The 17,216-nt window shown below is 43.1% G+C and overlaps 3 protein-coding genes, 1 long non-coding RNA gene and 1 other non-coding gene across 5 annotated transcripts in view; 2 read left to right on the forward strand and 3 right to left on the reverse strand.

Annotated features, from left to right (window-relative positions):
• Positions 1-450: 450 nt before the first annotated feature.
• LOC132143301 (large ribosomal subunit protein eL24-like) lies at positions 451-4,072 on the reverse strand. Its single transcript, XM_059553414.1, has 6 exons — positions 3,995-4,072; positions 3,797-3,872; positions 3,432-3,542; positions 2,564-2,700; positions 1,984-2,047; positions 451-578 (listed from the first exon to the last, which is right to left on the reverse strand). The coding sequence occupies exons 1-6, from the start codon at positions 3,997-3,999 to the stop codon at positions 498-500; spliced, it is 474 nt and encodes a 157-aa protein (XP_059409397.1). The 5' UTR covers positions 4,000-4,072; the 3' UTR covers positions 451-497.
• Positions 656-788, reverse strand: LOC132144363 (small nucleolar RNA SNORA17). The gene has a single exon (XR_009434353.1). It is a non-coding gene; the product is annotated as a small nucleolar RNA SNORA17 (small nucleolar RNA).
• Positions 4,073-4,162: 90 nt separating the features above from the next.
• On the forward strand, positions 4,163-13,348 carry cep97 (centrosomal protein 97). The gene is made up of 11 exons (XM_059553413.1): positions 4,163-4,312; positions 4,743-4,885; positions 5,738-5,896; positions 5,967-6,068; positions 6,212-6,325; positions 8,151-8,317; positions 8,641-8,805; positions 8,924-9,033; positions 11,538-12,096; positions 12,278-12,353; positions 12,456-13,348. Exons 1-11 carry the CDS (start codon positions 4,252-4,254, stop codon positions 12,738-12,740), a joined length of 1,941 nt encoding a protein of 646 aa, XP_059409396.1. The 5' UTR covers positions 4,163-4,251; the 3' UTR covers positions 12,741-13,348.
• LOC132143303 (uncharacterized) lies at positions 4,847-5,806 on the reverse strand. The gene is made up of 3 exons (XR_009434234.1): positions 5,696-5,806; positions 5,425-5,475; positions 4,847-4,912 (listed from the first exon to the last, which is right to left on the reverse strand). It is a non-coding gene; the product is annotated as an uncharacterized LOC132143303 (long non-coding RNA).
• A 536-nt stretch (positions 13,349-13,884) lies between the features above and the next one.
• The window catches only part of nfkbiz (nuclear factor of kappa light polypeptide gene enhancer in B-cells inhibitor, zeta), an 8,734-nt gene continuing 5,402 nt past the window's right edge, over positions 13,885-17,216 (forward strand). Inside the window, exons 1-9 of the mRNA XM_059553415.1 lie at positions 13,885-14,128; positions 14,409-14,506; positions 14,599-14,632; positions 14,737-14,834; positions 15,389-15,660; positions 15,785-15,890; positions 15,968-16,114; positions 16,818-16,881; positions 17,149-17,216. The exon at positions 17,149-17,216 is cut by the window's right edge and continues 93 nt beyond it. Coding sequence (XP_059409398.1) covers positions 13,954-14,128; positions 14,409-14,506; positions 14,599-14,632; positions 14,737-14,834; positions 15,389-15,660; positions 15,785-15,890; positions 15,968-16,114; positions 16,818-16,881; positions 17,149-17,216 — 1,062 coding nt within the window. The 5' untranslated portion in view covers positions 13,885-13,953. The remainder of the gene's footprint in view (positions 14,129-14,408; positions 14,507-14,598; positions 14,633-14,736; positions 14,835-15,388; positions 15,661-15,784; positions 15,891-15,967; positions 16,115-16,817; positions 16,882-17,148) is intronic.

Here is a 17,216-nt window from a genome sequence, read left to right on the forward strand (position 1 = left end):
CCTGAATGTCACGTCACTTTCACCTTTTTTTTCATAATTGGGGGGGGGGGGAGCTGGCTAACAGGTTAAGCCAGACATCAAGACTGTGGTTATTGAATATTGCAACATAGTTAATATGGAATGCTCTTTAGCTAGATTTAATAACGCTAAACCAAGAATGATACAACCTTATCAGCCTAGAAAATCATAATTTACTGTCATAATTTTTCTGTCTTTGGACATTTGAGCGAGATGTTAACGGTCTAATCAGATTTAATGATCGATGCTAAGCTAAAAGTGCTACCGCCAGAACCCGAAATTGGCGGAATGGGTTACAAAATGGAAAAACTCAACTGTTTAACTTTAAGGTAGTTGGAAAATGAGCTTATTTAAAAAAAAAAAGTGGAGTGTTAACATTGTTAGTCTTTATCACTGAACATTAATTAAATCAATACTTTGAGGACACTCAAGGTTGATAGTGAAAGCTTTATTGATACACCAAACACCAAAACATGAGCTTAGCGCTTGCCACCAACACGAGGAGCGCTGGTCTTCATGGGCTTGGCAATTTTCTGTTTGGCTGCAGCTTTAGCAGGGGCCTAAAAACAACACAAACACCTCACTGATGACATGAAGGACATTCAAACACAAGGATTTACATTTGGTTTTGCAATAATGTGTAGGGCTATAAATGACACTGAGCACCCATTATTAAGGGTACTAGGTGTAGACATAGTCCTTCTACTCTATGCCACCTTATGACACAGAAGTGACAGAATCAGTCACACTGCAACGCCTCAAGGGGCAAAAAAAACAGTCACACCACACAAAATACATCACTTTTGTTTTTTTTGCATTATTGACACTTTTCCTAATGAATGTTGATCAGTTGCTTTGACGCAATGTATTTTGATTAAAGCGCTATATAAATAAATGTGACTTGACTTACAAAAGATAAGCTGGAGAGTAGCTTATATCCTTCACATCTTTTACAATTCTTAAAAAAATAGTATACCCAACAAAATAAAAACTAGCCCATGATTCACTCACCCTCTAGTCTTCCTAGGTGTTCATGACTCTTTTACAGACAAATGTCCTGGCTCTTTATAACTGCAGTGAATGTCGATATTCAATAGTCCAGCAGAATTTCATAATACAGCGGCATGACTCGTCTTCAACGAGCCCATGTTACAGCTCTTTTTATCTCCTTGCATTGGCTACTGCATCAAGTTCAAGACACTGATGCTTGCATATAGAACAGCCACAAGCTCAGCATCCTCTACTTTCACTCACCATTACAAATCCACATCCCCTCCAGAAGTCGGAGATCCACAATTGAGCGCCACCTTGTGGAACCATCACAGAGGGTCAAAAACACTTTCCAAAACACTCTTGTTCACCATTCCTGGCTGGTGGAGTGATCTTCCCACCCCATCCGAAATGAATCCCTAACAAATTTTCAAGCGACAGCTGAAAACTCATCTCTTTCAAAACTACATGGCTTCATCGTAAAAACTTTTTTTTTTTTTTATTCCTTATTCAATCTTGTACTTATTTGAACAATGTCTATAATTTGTTATTACAAACACTTCCTGTGTCTGTTTGCTTGTTTAAGAATTACTTTATGTATCTCCCAAATGGAAGTCACTTTGGATAAGAGTCTCAGAAAAATGTAAATTCAATAAACAGCATCAACCCATCGTTATAAGTGCCTCACGTGGCTCCGGGAGTGAATAAAGGCCATCTGAATGAATCGATGCCTTTCTTCAAGAAAACAGTTTATATTTAAAACTTTATAAACCCTAAACTCTAGTTTCCGCTTTGTCATACGCACGAGAGAACTGTGTTCCGGCGGGTGACAGAGGAGCCAGGACATTTAATATAACTCTGAAATGATATGTCTGAAAGAAGAACGTTATATACACCTAGGATGGCTTAAGGGTGAATAAAACATGGGCTTATTTTCATTTTCGAGTGAACTATCCCTTTAAAACCATCTTTTACCTTGGCGCTCTGAGTGGGTTGCTTCTTAGTGGCCTGCTTCGCCTTCTTGGCCTCCTTAGCAGCCCTGAAACATCAGATCAAAAACTGTTAGAAAGGAAATGTTTAGTTTTGTTTGCACTCGTCTCAATGCGTTTACCAGTCACAAACCTGTGACACACAAAGCCAATTTAAGATTTTAAAAACTGCACTTTAAAAAGAAATGTAATATCCGGTTAAGTTTTGGAGTCTAACATCTAGAACCAAAAAAATACAGTCACTTATTCACAATGACTTTCTGAAGGGAGTCACACAACCAACTTAAAATTCACTTATTACATGAAAATACTGTTAGTCAATTAAACGCATTAAAGTAGTTTAGTGAAAAAAGATTTTTGGTATTCTTCAAATCTCAGAGTTCAGGTCAGTTTGAGCTAAAACTGCAGGACAGTGACGCTCCAGGGTCAGATCTGATGTGTCAAACATGCAGCACAAACTTGTAATGAAGTTAACTCTGCAAAACCAGTTGCATTACCGTAAAAAGATACATACACAAAAACAACTATTTGAACATCTGAGACTACAAAATAAGAGCAATGCTCACCGGATGGCCTGCTCTCTCTGTGCTTTACGCACTTCAGGCTTCTGGTTCCTCTTGGCCAGAATCTCAGCCAGTGAAGCGCCGGTGATGGCCCTCTGGAACTTCACCGCACGACGACTGCGCTTCTTACTCACCTCTTCCTAAAGCAGCAAACACACACATCTGAGCACAAGCTTGCTTCAGTCAGTCAACACTACACACAAAACATCTGCTGAATAAACTGAATGTAGTCTCTTAGAGTGTTAACATGCACATTCTTAAAACGATTAAGATCAAGCAGAAAATGCATGTGGACATGTAAATGTGGTAACCCGTTTTCTTCTATCGGAGTAAGCTCAAATTACGCAAACATAAACCGGTCGACATTGGTAGTTTTTATCCCTCATTTAGTGCGGTCATCTAAATAATAACCCACGTCGTCGGCTTATTGAAGTGCGCTTGTGTGAAACATGACAGGAAAACTTCATTAGTGCAGACGTAAGTGCATCTAGACAGAGTACAAGTTTTGCAGTAAAGAAAGGAGGAAACAAAAACTATTTAATGACTAAGAAAATAAGTGTTCTCATCTCGTGCAGAAGTGATTAAGTGAAATGCTGCTTTATAACTGCACGAGAGGATAATATACGAGCTGAACGTTTCACGCTGACATGTAGCAAGCTTTAACATTACAACTGACAAACAGATTTAATAATCAGAGTCAGATACGCAAATTATTTTGACGTCACTACAAGAAAATAACCGATCTATTACTGGAGTGCATGTAAACGTGCTCACTATAACTCTACGTCCCCTCTGTGTCTGGGTCCCGGAGGTTCGAGGCGCCCGTGTTAGGGTTAGGTTATTTCGAGGCGCGAGTGTGGCTCAGACTCACATGCTGGCCCTTCTTGTGCTTGCGGCGGTACAGAACCGTCCAGTTGATCTGTCTGGGGTTCCTCTTGGACAGAAAAGCTGACTCACACTTCGCATTCAGGAACTGGAACACCTACGGAGCAGACGATTGAACACATTTACTCCGTTCCTGCAGTCAAAGATCATCTGAGACTAGAACAGTCTCAACACAGATCACAGATGATGTTTCTCTCAGGACAGTAGTTAGCCAACAGGCTAGCACTAGGCTAAAGAACCAAACTAAAGACTGCCAAGTGTAAATACTCACGTCACTAAAACCCATTCATCGATAAACACGGATTAAACCACAGCACTGTAATCAAACACGCGTATAGTTTGCGCTTTTACCTTTCCGTCGATCCTAGCGTAGCGCCGGCCGTGGCCGGGATAGATCTTATACCCGCTAAAACTGCACAACTCGACCCTGCACAAAAATAAGTGTTACAATAGCTACATCTTATTTGTTATTAACATCTGAATACTTCTACAAGCGCTTCTCGCGGATAACTTTAAAGATGTTTATGGATGAACACAGAGAGCACTCACTTCATGGCGGCGTTTCAGATAGGGAAGAGGAAAAGGAATTGTGGGTAAGGCGTTTATAAAGGACCTTATTTCACAAATCTAAATTCTTTTTTCAAAGTAAACATAAAATTGATGGCTAAATATTACCTGCGTTATAATAAAAATATCAAAAATTATTATTATTTCCAGATTATTTTATCCAATCAAATAGTCGATCGGTTGCCTGGCGGTGACACAAGCGGGAAGTGAGCGGAAGTAAGCGGGAAGTGAGCGGAAGTATGGAGGCGCAGGAGGGAGCGAGCTTTACCGATCCTCTGCTCCAAATGTCAAATTACGAAGGTATGTGCAATAAACCCCATTCCTCCCTGCGACTGATTAGATTGATTAGTTGCGCGTGTGCTTCCGTTGCAGACAGACAACATGTTGTCGTTGTGTGTGAGGAATATCACGGTTATATCACAGTGTGTGAAGACCCTGACGAACTGTCTGATCTGTTTTTGTCAGAATACCGTTATAACACTAATTATCTGACATTTAATTTACAAATCTGCTCTTTAAGACCTGTTCTGTTCGAGTGGGATTAATTTATACTGGAAACTTTAATTATTCTGAATTCACACACCATTTGTCTTTTTAATGAGTACAGCTGATATGAATAAACCTCTGTTCTCTTCTTTTGTCTGTGGAAAAATTGTTTTCCATTTTAAGTGTGTTTTGAGTGTAGATGTCTCTCGCTCATCAGTGTTTGTCCTGTGCTCTTATCACTCAGGTCCAGGTTTGTTAGACCTTTCAAATCAGGGTCTTCATAAACTGGATCCGAAGTGGTTCAGTCCCGTGATACACACACTGATTCTGGACCAGAACCGGATCATCAAGCTGGAGCACCTGGAGCACAACGAGGATCTGCAGCAGGTCAGTCAGGTTCACACTGACCTAACCCTGCGGTCAGCTCAGATGTGTGTGTGTGTGTGTGTGTGTGTGTGTGTGTGTGTGACCAGCTCTCTGACACCTGCGTTCAGCACAGATGTGTGTGTGTGTGTGTGTGTGTGTGTGTGACCAGCTCTCTGACACCTGCGTTCAACACAGATGTGAGTGTGTGTGTGTGTGTGTGTGTGTGTGTGTGTGTGTGTATGTGTGTGTGAGACCAGCTCTCTGACACCTGCGTTCAGCACAGATGTGAGTGTGTGTGTGTGTGTGTGTGTGTGTGTGTGTGTGTATGTGTGTGTGTGACCAGCTCTCTGACACCTGCGTTCAGCACAGATGTGAGTGTGTGTGTGTGTGTGTGTGTGTGTGTGTGTGAGACCAGCTCTCTGACACCTGCGTTCAGCACAGATGTGTGTGTGTGTGTGTGTGTGTGTGTGTGACCAGCTCTCTGACACCTGCGTTCAGCACAGATGTGAGTGTGTGTGTGTGTGTGTGTGTATGTGTGTGTGAGACCAGCTCTCTGACACCTGCGTTCAGCACTGATGTGTGTGTGTGTGTGTGTGTGTGTGACCAGCTCTCTGACACCTGCGTTCAGCACAGATGTGAGTGTGTGAGTGTGTGTGTGTGTGTATGTGTGTGTGAGACCAGCTCTCTGACACCTGCGTTCAGCACTGATGTGTGTGTGTGTGTGTGTGTGTGTGTGTGTGTGTGTGACCAGCTCTCTGACACCTGCGTTCAGCACAGATGTGAGTGTGTATGTGTGTGTGAGACCAGCTCTCTGACACCTGGGGTCAGCACTGATGTGTGTGTGTGTGTGTGTGACCGGCTCTCTGTTCACAGCTGTCTGTGGCCTGTAACCGTCTGGTGCGCATGATGGGCGTCTCAAAGCTGGCACACTTACGAACCCTGAACCTCCCCAACAACAGCATCGGCTACATCGAGGGCCTGAAGGACCTGTGCAGTCTGCAGTGGCTCAATCTGGCTGGAAACAACATCAAGGTGTTCTTCACATTTACCATGTGTTTCATTGAATATGAGGCTGATTCTTCATTAGTGTGTGTTTGTGCAGGTCATCGAGCAGCTCAACACCTGTGTTTCCCTTCAGCATCTCGATCTGTCAGACAATAATATCTCTCACATAGGAGACCTCACCAAGCTCTCAGTGTTAAAGGTATTTGCCATTTGTCTTGAGAGGCAAATAATTTATAATCTCTCATAATGTGTTTAGATAAATCTTAGGAAGACTGAACCAAAACACAGAAAAAAAAAGTGATGGTGTCACCGATATTTAAGGCCTGTCTAACCCTTTTTCAGACACTTCTTCTGCATGGAAACATCATCACGACTCTGCGCACCGTTCCTGCTCACCTGCCAGCGAACCTCACCGTCCTGTCGCTCGCAGAGAACGAGATCAGAGACCTGACCGAGGTAAAGCACAGCAGACAGATAATGGAAGCGGCTTGATAATAGGGGTGCTCCGATCAGGATTTTTGAGGCCATCACAGATCATCTGCCTCTTAGGTGACACTTGTGATGGACTGTGCTTTCATAGAAGAGTCCGCTACTGATCCATGCTGTTTTACTACAAACACAACATTTATCCATTATTTTGATTTCAAATGCAAACATTATCACTAAAAATGTTTTTCAGCCTGGCAATTCTTTTTTTTACACACTACAGTATAGGGTTGTGCCTATACGATAGTCAGAGATATCGACATAAGCAGATTTCTCTGTCGATAATCAAGACTATATTAGGCTCATTTTCCTATTATTGCATTAGATTATAATAATAATAACTATTATTTTTATTAGGCTGCTTATAATTCGGCTATCAAACTGGCCAGCTATTTCACTTCAGCACCGCATTTCTCTCTCTCACACACACACACACACACCGCGCGCGCGAGCGCAGGAGGATCAGATCCTGTAGTCGCTGTAGTTGTCTGCTTTGACTCGGATAACTCATTAAATCCATGAAATGAAAGGGATAGAAAACGAGGAGTTGGTGTCCAACACATTTAATGGCTGGTACACGGCAACACGCTCTTCTCATACATGAGAGATTAACTCTTTCTTGGCGTTACAAATAAAGTAAAGACAAAATAATAAATACTAAAGTATATAAATAAAGTATATAAAATCCTCTTCTCTTCAGCTCTCAATGGAGGCGGTTGCATTTCTTTCCTTGCCTGCTTCGCCTGTCTCTTGTCTCATCTACTTTGAGAGACTCTCTCTGCACTGCTTTCCTAAACTGAAACATGGATTTGATAAATTGGTCTTTCAATGCAATTGACACCATCTTCTCGACGAGGAGCTTGGGTTCGGGGGAACCTGACTGCCCTGCCCGAACGTTCGCAGCTGGCTACACGATGGATGCGTGGGAGAGATGGCGGGTCATGTGTCTGGCGGCTCTTTCCGTGGAGGACATTGAAGACATCTACCTATTCGGAACCATGATAACCGGTCTTCTGCTGATTGGATTAGGCTTTGCCCTGGGTTATCGGAAAATTCATAAGACGGGAACAGCTGTCCAAAGTCTCACAAGGCTCCCCGTCATGATTGAAGCAGTGGGCAGAGCGGTCAGCATTGAGACTGAGACTATTAACCGCAATATGGATAACATCACGGTGAAGCTAACGGCTTTGGAAAAGACGTTGGAGGATTTGGAGACCAAAAAAGACAATCATAGTGACCGTTAAATTGGAATGCGGCTACTAGACCAAAACAGCTGGTATCTTATCTTCTTTCGGCTCCACTCCCAGCTTGGCCTTGGCTGGATAACTAATTTTCCCCTTGGAAAGCATGGCAACGAGACACTCTGCGTTCCTCAACCCGTTTCCCACAAGACACCTGCTGATTGTTGTGGACCTGACCAAGGCTGTCTCCATGGCAACTTGCTGTGACGCTGTATAATCTGCGGACTGAGGCATCTAGAGAGAATCGCAACTCTCCAGGCCTTCAAATACACAAACTCCTACACATATACAGATATGCACTCACCTCCCCACCCCCATCCCTCGCCTTCGCCGCTTTGTACCGCCAGTCTGTCACGCGGGTCCGTGACCAGTGCTTTCTAGCTGCAGGGTAGGACGGCTGCTGCCTGCACTGGATTACCTCCACCCCCCCAATTTCCGTCCCCAGTTGCAAAGTCGTGTGTTTATGGTGTATGTGCTTTTGTTGCTGAGGTGTTTTTTCATGTTCCCATACTGATGTTGGTGTTGACTCTGTTCTGTGTGTGTGTCGTGTGCAGGTGTCGTATCTAGCTCCGTTACACAGTCTGGAGCAGCTGTCCGTGAGGAGTAACCCGTGTGTGATGGCCACTCCGGCTCTGCCCGGCTGTGATTATCGCCCGTATGTCGTCAGCTGGTGTCTCAGTCTGAAGGTGCTGGATGGATACGTGGTTTCACAAAAAGAGGGGTAAGTGAGATGCCTTTTTCAGTACAAGAATTGCAGTCTGTGTTTTACTGTGGTGCTACAAATCATTCTGTAACAGCTGTCATACATCATATTTGACACTGCCTTAAGAAAGGTGCTCTTCTAATCATAGAGGGTTAGTTCAGACTTTTTTAGCAGTTGACCACATCAAGAATACATAAAAAAAAATTGTGGACCATCTAACAAACACCTGCTTACAGTAATTAGAGTAATTAAAGACAATAGAAGACATTAACTTGAGATCCACTGATTTATGCGATATGTAGCCTTGAGAAAGCAGCTGTATTTCTCTGCCGTGTCTCTAGACTGAAAGGAGAATGGCTCTACAGTCAAGGAAAAGGGCGAATGTTTCGGCCGGGGCAGCACACACAGCTGGTCCAGTATTTGGCATCCACGTGTCCGCTGACCGCCGCAACTGCGTTACAGTCAGCAGAGGATGCTAAACTTGAGAGAATCCTCAACAAACAGAGGTAGCGTCCAAAACACACCATTTAATCCACAGCAAAACCTGATTGGTGGAGCTTCACTGATCATCTTTGTGTGTGTGTGTGTGTGTGTGTGTGTGTGTGTGTGTGTGTGTGTGTGCAGACAGCATCAGAAACAGCTACAGCAAACACGTCACTGCTGCTCGAGTCCGGCTCGCCCCACACATCTCAACGTTCACAAGAACACAGACGTGGATGTCATCGCTCAGGCAGGTCAGTTCAGTGAAAGACTCATGGAGGAGATCACTAATTCACTGTTCTGTGTGGTTTTCAGCACAAATGTCCGCATCTCTTTCACCAATAATCCAGCTAAATGGGCACAGTGCTTATATTGCACCGCATCTCCAGTATTTGAATAAAGTCATCGATGTTCCTCTATATAGGCATCTTTACACATGCTCTTTATGGTATCACAGTGCTGGTTAAATGCATTTATATTTATATAAAGTATTTATACTCTGAGGAGTATTAACCAGTCTGTGTAAAGGTACTTAAATGCCACCTCTGACCCTTTGCAGGGACAGTTTGGCAAATATAAATGTGAAATGCTTATTATAGATCCAGCTTCATTCAATTGTGAATTCACAAACATTACAATTCAATTAAATAAATATATGTGATGCAGGTTTAATATGTACTTTAATTATTTACATGCGTGTAGGTCACGTGTGTGTATCAGAGCAGTTCTGTTCACAGTAAACGCTGCGCTGCACAAACTGCATCATTTACATGTGTGGAGCGACTCAAACTCATCTCTGCATGCTCTTGTGTGTTTGGGTTTATAATAATGTTCATCTGGGAACGTAACATCCATTTCATCAGATTTGTTAGTTAAATAATTTATAAACCTACGCAAACGCAGGCAAATACTTCAATATCTTTTGCAATATGCAATATCGCAATTTCAAAATAAGTTAAACCATTGCTTTGAGTTTACATGTTTTGATGACCACATATTCAAGAAATGGCCAAATATTGAAGATTAAGTGGACATTCAATGATGTATGGTCAATATTAAACAAGGGTTAGATAATGCAGTAAAGTGTAAAACAATCGTCAGGCTGTTAGCGCCCTCGGCTGGCATTTGTTATGATGCGTAATGTGCATTAGCATTGTTGTTTATAAAACATAATGTTTTTTAACAGTTTTGTTCCATAAAAACCATATAATTACTTGGTTTTGATACTTTATTTCAGGGGTGCCCTAACTCGGTCCTGGAGGGCCAGGAACCCTAATTAGACACACCTGAACCAGCTAATCAAGCTCTTACTAACCTTACTAGAAACCTCCAGGCAGGTGTGTTTGATTAGGGTTAGAGCTAAACTCTGCAGGACATCGAACCTCCAGGAGCGAGTTAGGGCAACACTGCTTTATTTGAACTCATTATTATTGCCTCATTTATTCATTTTAAAAGCTATTCATTACTTAGATTTATTTTTATTACCAGAAAAAATATAATTGTCTGATTACTCTATTAATTGTGAGAACAATCTACCGATTACTCGATTACCAAAATAATCATGAGAGACAGCCCTAGATAATTTTATAGATAAACATAATTTATTGAGTGAACGTCAGTATGGCTTTAGAGCAAATAGGTCAGTGGCAGTGATGGAGCTGGTAGAAGATTCACCCCAGTGGATTATACTGAATACAAATACAATTTGTACAAATAAATAATAATAAATCAGATTTTGTTAAAGTCACTTGTGATGTTCCACAAGGTTCGGTGCTAGTCCCCTAATTGTTTTTATTTTATATAAATTATATGTAAAGTGTCTCCAGCATTACAAATTGGTCTGTTTATTGATGACAAATTTATATTATTAGGGAATAACTTTGGAACAGATTCTGAATATAGTGGGAAAAAAAGCAGTTACATATACAACATGTAAATACATGTTTTGAATCAAAACTCAGGTAGATTGTACTGTTAGCTCATAGTTCCATATGTGAGTTATTGTGTAGAGGTATGGGATCATACATATTAAACAAATATTCTTAAATGCACTATATACATTACAGAAGAGATCAGTAAGAATTGTAAAACTTGAAAAGTGAAAATACAGACAAAGATAAAAGCCAAATAAAAACAAAACTATGGAAAATTCAATAAGTAAATAGAAAAATAAGACAATTACAAAATAATCAGGTAAAAGCAACCATAAAAAAATAAGCTTTCAGGGAACATTAAAACACTAAGGGATACTGCTTGCCTAATCCCGGCAGGCAAATAATTCTAAAGTTTAGGAGCAATTGCAAAAAAAGCCCTATAAAACAATCCATAGACTTTAAATGAGGGAATGGAACAATTAAAAGGCCAGCTTCAGAGGAGCAGAGATCACACACTGTTGTATCAAAGGGTTAAAAGCTCAGAGAGATAATGAGGTCTCAAACCATGTAAAACCTTTAAGTAAGCATGTGAATTTTAAACTATACGGAATCTGACAGGGAGCCAGTGTAAAGACTTCAAGACAGGAGTGATGTGATGCCTTGTCCTGTTTCTAGACAGGATTGAGCTGCTGAATCCTGAGCCGACTGTAATCTGTACTTTAGGGAAGCTTTTGTAATACAAAGATGTTAATGATCTTGTGTTGTTGTAGAATCTAGAGAGTTATTTCATTGAATCAGGCACCAATTCATCTTTAGTGATTCTGCCCTTCAGTGTTTTCATGTCATTCTCTCCTGTAGTGATTTGTTCTTCATTATGATTGTAGATGTGGATCCAGGAGTTCATGTAAATGCGTGGATGAGCTCTGTGTCTTCAGCCGTGATCGCTGCGGTCCGTCTGCCGCCCACCGCTGAAGACGGGATGATTCTGGAGGACGTGCAGACTGATGAGGAGAAGCTTCATGGCAGTCTGCTGTCCTCAGAGTCTGCTTTCCTGCCCTTTAACCCTGCTGTTCATCCAGCGTCAGCTCCTGACAGCGGGGAGGAGTTTGATGATTCTCTGGCTCCTCCCACATCCACACAGCTCCACCCATCGGAGGAGGGATCAGTGGGAGGAGCCGTCCTCAGCTCTCATGTGGACCGGACTGACAGAACCGATGTGTTGAGCGGCGATGCTGTGCTCCAGAACAGTTCTGTGGAGGAGATGCAGAGATCTGCTGCGCTGCAGTGTGAACTAAAGCAGTGTGAAGCAGCTGTCAGGATCCAGTCGTGGTGGAGGGGTCACTGGACGCGCCTCTGCCATCCACAGGCCAAAGAAGTGCGTGCTGAGATCCGCTTGCGAAGGATGCAGGATCACATCGTCCACCTGACCGCGGAGCTGGAGAGGTCAAACTCTTCACTGTTTACATGTTTGTGCATCAAGTTATGAGCTGGAAAGAAAGGAAAGGGATGCGGAAAGGAATCGCTGTTTTATTTTAATTGTTAGCTGATTAGATCAAATCAACTTCAACAATACTGTAAGCTGAAACAGTGTAAAGTATTTTGCATTAACTCGTATGTTTTGCAGGGTGCGCAAGCAGCACGAAGAAGAGCGACTGCAGAGACGTGTGCAAGAAGAAGCGGTGAAGTTCCTGTGGAAGCAGGTCTGTGTGAAGATGATGAATGATGAATACTGCTATGTACTGCGTACTGCTGTGAACGTGTGTGTGTGTGTGTGTGTGTGTGTGTGTGTGTGTGTGGAGCAGCTTCAGGCGCTGCTGGAGTGGCAGTCGTCTGTGAACGAGCGGCTCAGTGTGGCACAGAGTTCAGTGTCAGATCCCAGCATTCCCGCAGCGGCTCCTGTCCGCACAGAGATCTCCATCCCGGAGTCTGGCTTTCATTCCCCGGGAGAGCGAGCGGCGGGGGACAGTCTTCTGGAGCAGTATCTGTCCTCTGTGCAGCAACGGGACGAGGACGAAGACAACAGAACGGGAACACCGCAAGATCCATCCCATCTCTGTCCTCATGGGAAAGAAGAGCGCTTGTCCTGACCGGAGTGGAAGCAGAAGTCTGAAAGGTGTTTAGGAATCACAGAACTCGATCGGGACCCGTGTGCCCTGGCTCTTCTTAAAGATCAGACACTTGCCTGTTTTAATCCCTGGCCTTCAGCAGACTTGTAGACTCGTAGCCTTTTATCTCTGAGTTACACACATGTGGTCAGCAGACTGAAGAAGCTCATGTCTAACTCGACAGTGACTTTTGTATAACTGCCTTTGGGCTTTCTAACAGTGAAGTACATACACTGCTGGATATCTATACAGATTTCTGTTGAAGTACTTTACATCTTTATGTACCCAGGGTGCCAAGCTCTTTCAGTGCACTTAGCAGTAGACTTGTTTCCTTTGGAACCTAGAGCCTGGACAACACGACCAGACGTAGCCTTGAACTGTAGAAGAGCATGTATTTCTGTGAAGTTAATGTGAATTGATTTGATAGTCAGCTGCAGTTCGAACCCTACTGAGAGCTTTCTGTGTGTGCATCTGGATATTTACAGTATGTGCTGCAACTAGTGTTCAGTCTGGCATATGCAAGTTTTTATTTATTAAATATATATTTTAAAATTCATTTTTGTAAAATAAAGTTTTACTTTCTATCCCCATTGTGGTATTTTGCATCAGTACATCAGCAGCGGACAGAAAACGTGGTTATTTGTGGATGTTTTGTTTTGATTACATTTCAATTGTTCTCTTTAGAAATCATTTAAAAAGAGTGAAATGCTTTGGATTACTGTGGATTATAACACTATCACTACTGGATCTCTCACTAACACTAGATGGAGCTCATTCTCTGAGACGCTTTGTGCTTTCGTTTACGCGTTTGCGCTGTTTGTATTCAACATCATAGACTACCATTATTAATTCAGTCATTCGTTTTTATTAAGAATAATAAGATAAATTAATTACTTTGTCTAGTTTCTCTTGGTTGATCTTCCCTAAATAAAACGGTCAAATCATCAAACGTTAATGAATGCTGACTGGATTGGATCAGTTCGTGACGATCTTTATGGTTTTTTATTCACTGATCAGATTTACACTTAAACAAGGAACCTCTCGCGTTGATTTGATGACATTTAAATTATTCGTGGTTTAGAATGCTGAAGGAGCGTCGTGACGTCACTCGCGAATAAGGTCTTAAGCTAGTGTTGCGTTGCGTCATTCAGACCTAGCTCTCGCTCGCTCGCGCGTCACAGCAGGAGAAGAGAAGATGATTATCGACGGAGTTAGTGAGGGATTGTCCGGTGTTCTGGACCGGGACAGCGATGTGATGACCAGTCCGGTGCACCTGCTGTCGTTCTACGGCTGCTCTTCTCCCGCCGAACCGATCCTGTCAGACTCGGAGCAGAGCTGCAGCAGCGCGGGAAGCCCTCACAGCGACGGCGGTATGTGACTCTTTAATCTGTAATCAACCAGACTGAAGTGCTGTGTTTGTGCTGGAGAATAAAACCTGTCATATTCAGTTCAGTTGTAAGTTATTTGTATCGCGCTTTTCACGAAACAAATAGTTGCAAAGCAGCTTTACAGGAAATTAAAGTTTCTACATTATATTTAGGGTTAGCTCATAAGTGTCAAGTTGATGTCCATATCACGCAGACAGTGGCTTTCAGAGGACCGTAAACTGATTAAAGTCAATAAAGTGTAATGAAAGCTCTTGCTCCTCAGTGGACGCGCACGGCGCGCGCATAGCGAGTCTCTATCAGGGCGTGCGCGTGAAGAACACCGTCAAACAGCTGATCCTGCAGAAGAGACACTACAGCCAGGTACAGATACATTATTATGCTTTATGACATGATTTAAATGAATTCAGTGCTGTTTTTATGCTGTTGCAAATTAATTATATGCTTCATCACAGGGTCTGCAATATCAAGTAGAAAACACATGTCCAGGTAACTTCATCAATTATCAACTTATGATTACAGGAAATTAATCATAGCAACAGGAAAAGTTGTTGTCAAAAGGTACTGGATAATAATTTGCCATTTCATTATAGCACTAATTAATGCGCTGCAGAGAAGGAAAAGGGAATTGGAGAACCCGAGTGTGTGTCCTGATAAACGACTGCGAGTCCTGGACTCAGACTCGAACCTGGTGCGTTTCACTGCTTTATTATCTCTTCTGATCTCCACGCTCAAGATTCTGAGGCCTGTCAAAGACAATGACATCTGTCTGTTATTCTACTGGAAAAAGATCTGTGTGGGTTCTATTCCAGTGTACAGCATGCAATAATAAACATATATTTGCATAAAGCTAACCTTACCATGGTGATTGGAGTAAAAACGTGAAAAGTATTAATTTAAGGTACATCTAGGACAAATAAATATGCCATTAAGTTTTGATTAATCACAAGTAAACTCATGACAATCATGCAATTAATCGCGATTAAATATGTGAATAGATTGACAGTCCTAATATATATACGTACTGTATCTATATCCATGCCATGGAGGAAGTGCCCCACACAGAGTGTAAGTCTGTGGGAAACACTTGCTATACAGTTGAATAAGAATCACAACAGAGCAGTGTTTCTCATCGCTCAGGATTTTTTTGATGAGCTCAGTAACACTGCTGACTATGAGTGATTAGTGAAGTGTTTACAGTAGATGTGTGGAGTATGTATGCAGCCTCTGGCTCTGTGTCTGTAGTTTCCGTGCGGCGAGAGCATGATCTGTGACTCTGAGATGCTGGAGGACTTCGGGGAGCGGCTCTCCATCGAGTCTGTGACGGTGAGAGGCTTTCCTCAGGATCTGTGCACTGGTGCCCAAAGTCATCAGAACACATTCCCATCCTCGTCCGGCCTCGGCCTGACCGCTGCGCCGCCGGTGTCCTTCTTCCAGTGGCAGATCCAGCAGGAGGAGGAGAGACTGGCTTCTGTGAGCCCTGGAGAGCTGACTGCTCGAGACGCAGACGGAGACACGTGAGTGCTCTTACACACATCACACGCTTCGATCAGCACTCACAGATTCTAGCTCTTCTGCTGCTTCACATGTCTCCAGAGGAACGTGGTTTCGAGTCGATAGCTGATTGTCGACTGGTTACAGGTTCTTGCACATCGCGGTGGCTCAGGGCAGAAGAGCTCTGGCGTATGTCCTCGCCAGGAGAATGGCTGCCCTCGGCATGCTTGACATGAAAGAACACAACAACCAGGTACAGCCACAAACACCCCACTGCACCCTGGGCCTGTCTGTGACAAGAACACACCTGTGATTAACTTCTCCTCGCAGAGCGGCTTCCAGGTGAGCGTCGCTGCAGACCAGCACCTGATCGCTCAAGACCTGCTCCAGCTGGGAGCCGAGCTCAACACCAGGGACTGCTGGGGCCGGGCCCCGCTCCACGTCTGCGCAGAGAAGGGCCACAGCTCCACGCTGCAGGTATCTGCTCATGATACGAGTCCACAGCTGGAGGTGTTCTCAAACACTAGATCATCATGTTTAACTCTTCACAGTGGATAGGTTCAAATTTAATTCATGACATCCAACAGTTTGATGAGTCTGTTTTTCTATGTTGAAGCAGCCATCTGTCACCTTAAAGAACCAGAGCATATGATCTCAGCTAATACTGATAAAACCAATAAACCTGTGCATTCAGTATAATAACAGGTACAAGACTCACTGCAGTCTGCACATAAAAACTCTCGAAAATTAGATTTGATAATTACATCTTCATTTAAGCACACAACCAGTAACTGACCAGTTAGATGTTGAATAACCAGTTTACTAGCCTGGCCTGTCCCTACAGTCATGAACAAAACCGTACTTCCTTATTAACCCTTTCTTCTTATCATGTTCTCATCTATCAACAGTCCTCGTCTATCATTCAATCAGATGCTCAGTGTTTATTTAACCAGCCGCTAACTGACTTCCTCATAGCATGCTTAACTAATATGCATTTCCTCAAAAAAGAGGCACGCAAAATCCCCTCGCCTGGCCACACAACACGGCTCTTTTGGTAAGACTGCAAAACAAAATGCCTGTGTTTCTGTCAGCATTAAATGTCGACAGGTCGTGGCACACAGCCTAGCTTCTCCCAGAATGCCATGGAGCAGTACTTGTTTTCTCCCTGTTTTCTCCTCAGGCCATCCAGAGATCTGTGCAGACGAGCGGACGGCCGGTGAACCTGGAGCTGCTCAACTATGACGGTCAGTGTCTCTGAGAAGCGGCTCATCTAAATACACTATTTGTGTATTTGTACTCATCTCTGCACAGCTGATAAAGCTGCCTGACGCACACCTTACATTCAAATCAAGCGTTTTTGCTTTCAAATGTGGATTTTTATTTTAAATTCAACAAATATTCTAAATTCTATTTTTGATGTGGCAGCCCTGTGCTGGTTGCTTCATGTAATGAATTGTCACGCAGCTGATGTTGGAGCGCAGTGAAGGATGCCGAGTGTTTTGTGTTCGCAGGACTCACGCCTCTCCATGTGGCGGTGCTGTCCCACAATGCCGTGCTGCAGGAGCTGAGCCGTGGTCCG

Source organism: Carassius carassius, chromosome 7, assembly GCF_963082965.1.
Source record: "Carassius carassius chromosome 7, fCarCar2.1, whole genome shotgun sequence".
NCBI classification, from domain to species: domain Eukaryota; kingdom Metazoa; phylum Chordata; class Actinopteri; order Cypriniformes; family Cyprinidae; genus Carassius; species Carassius carassius.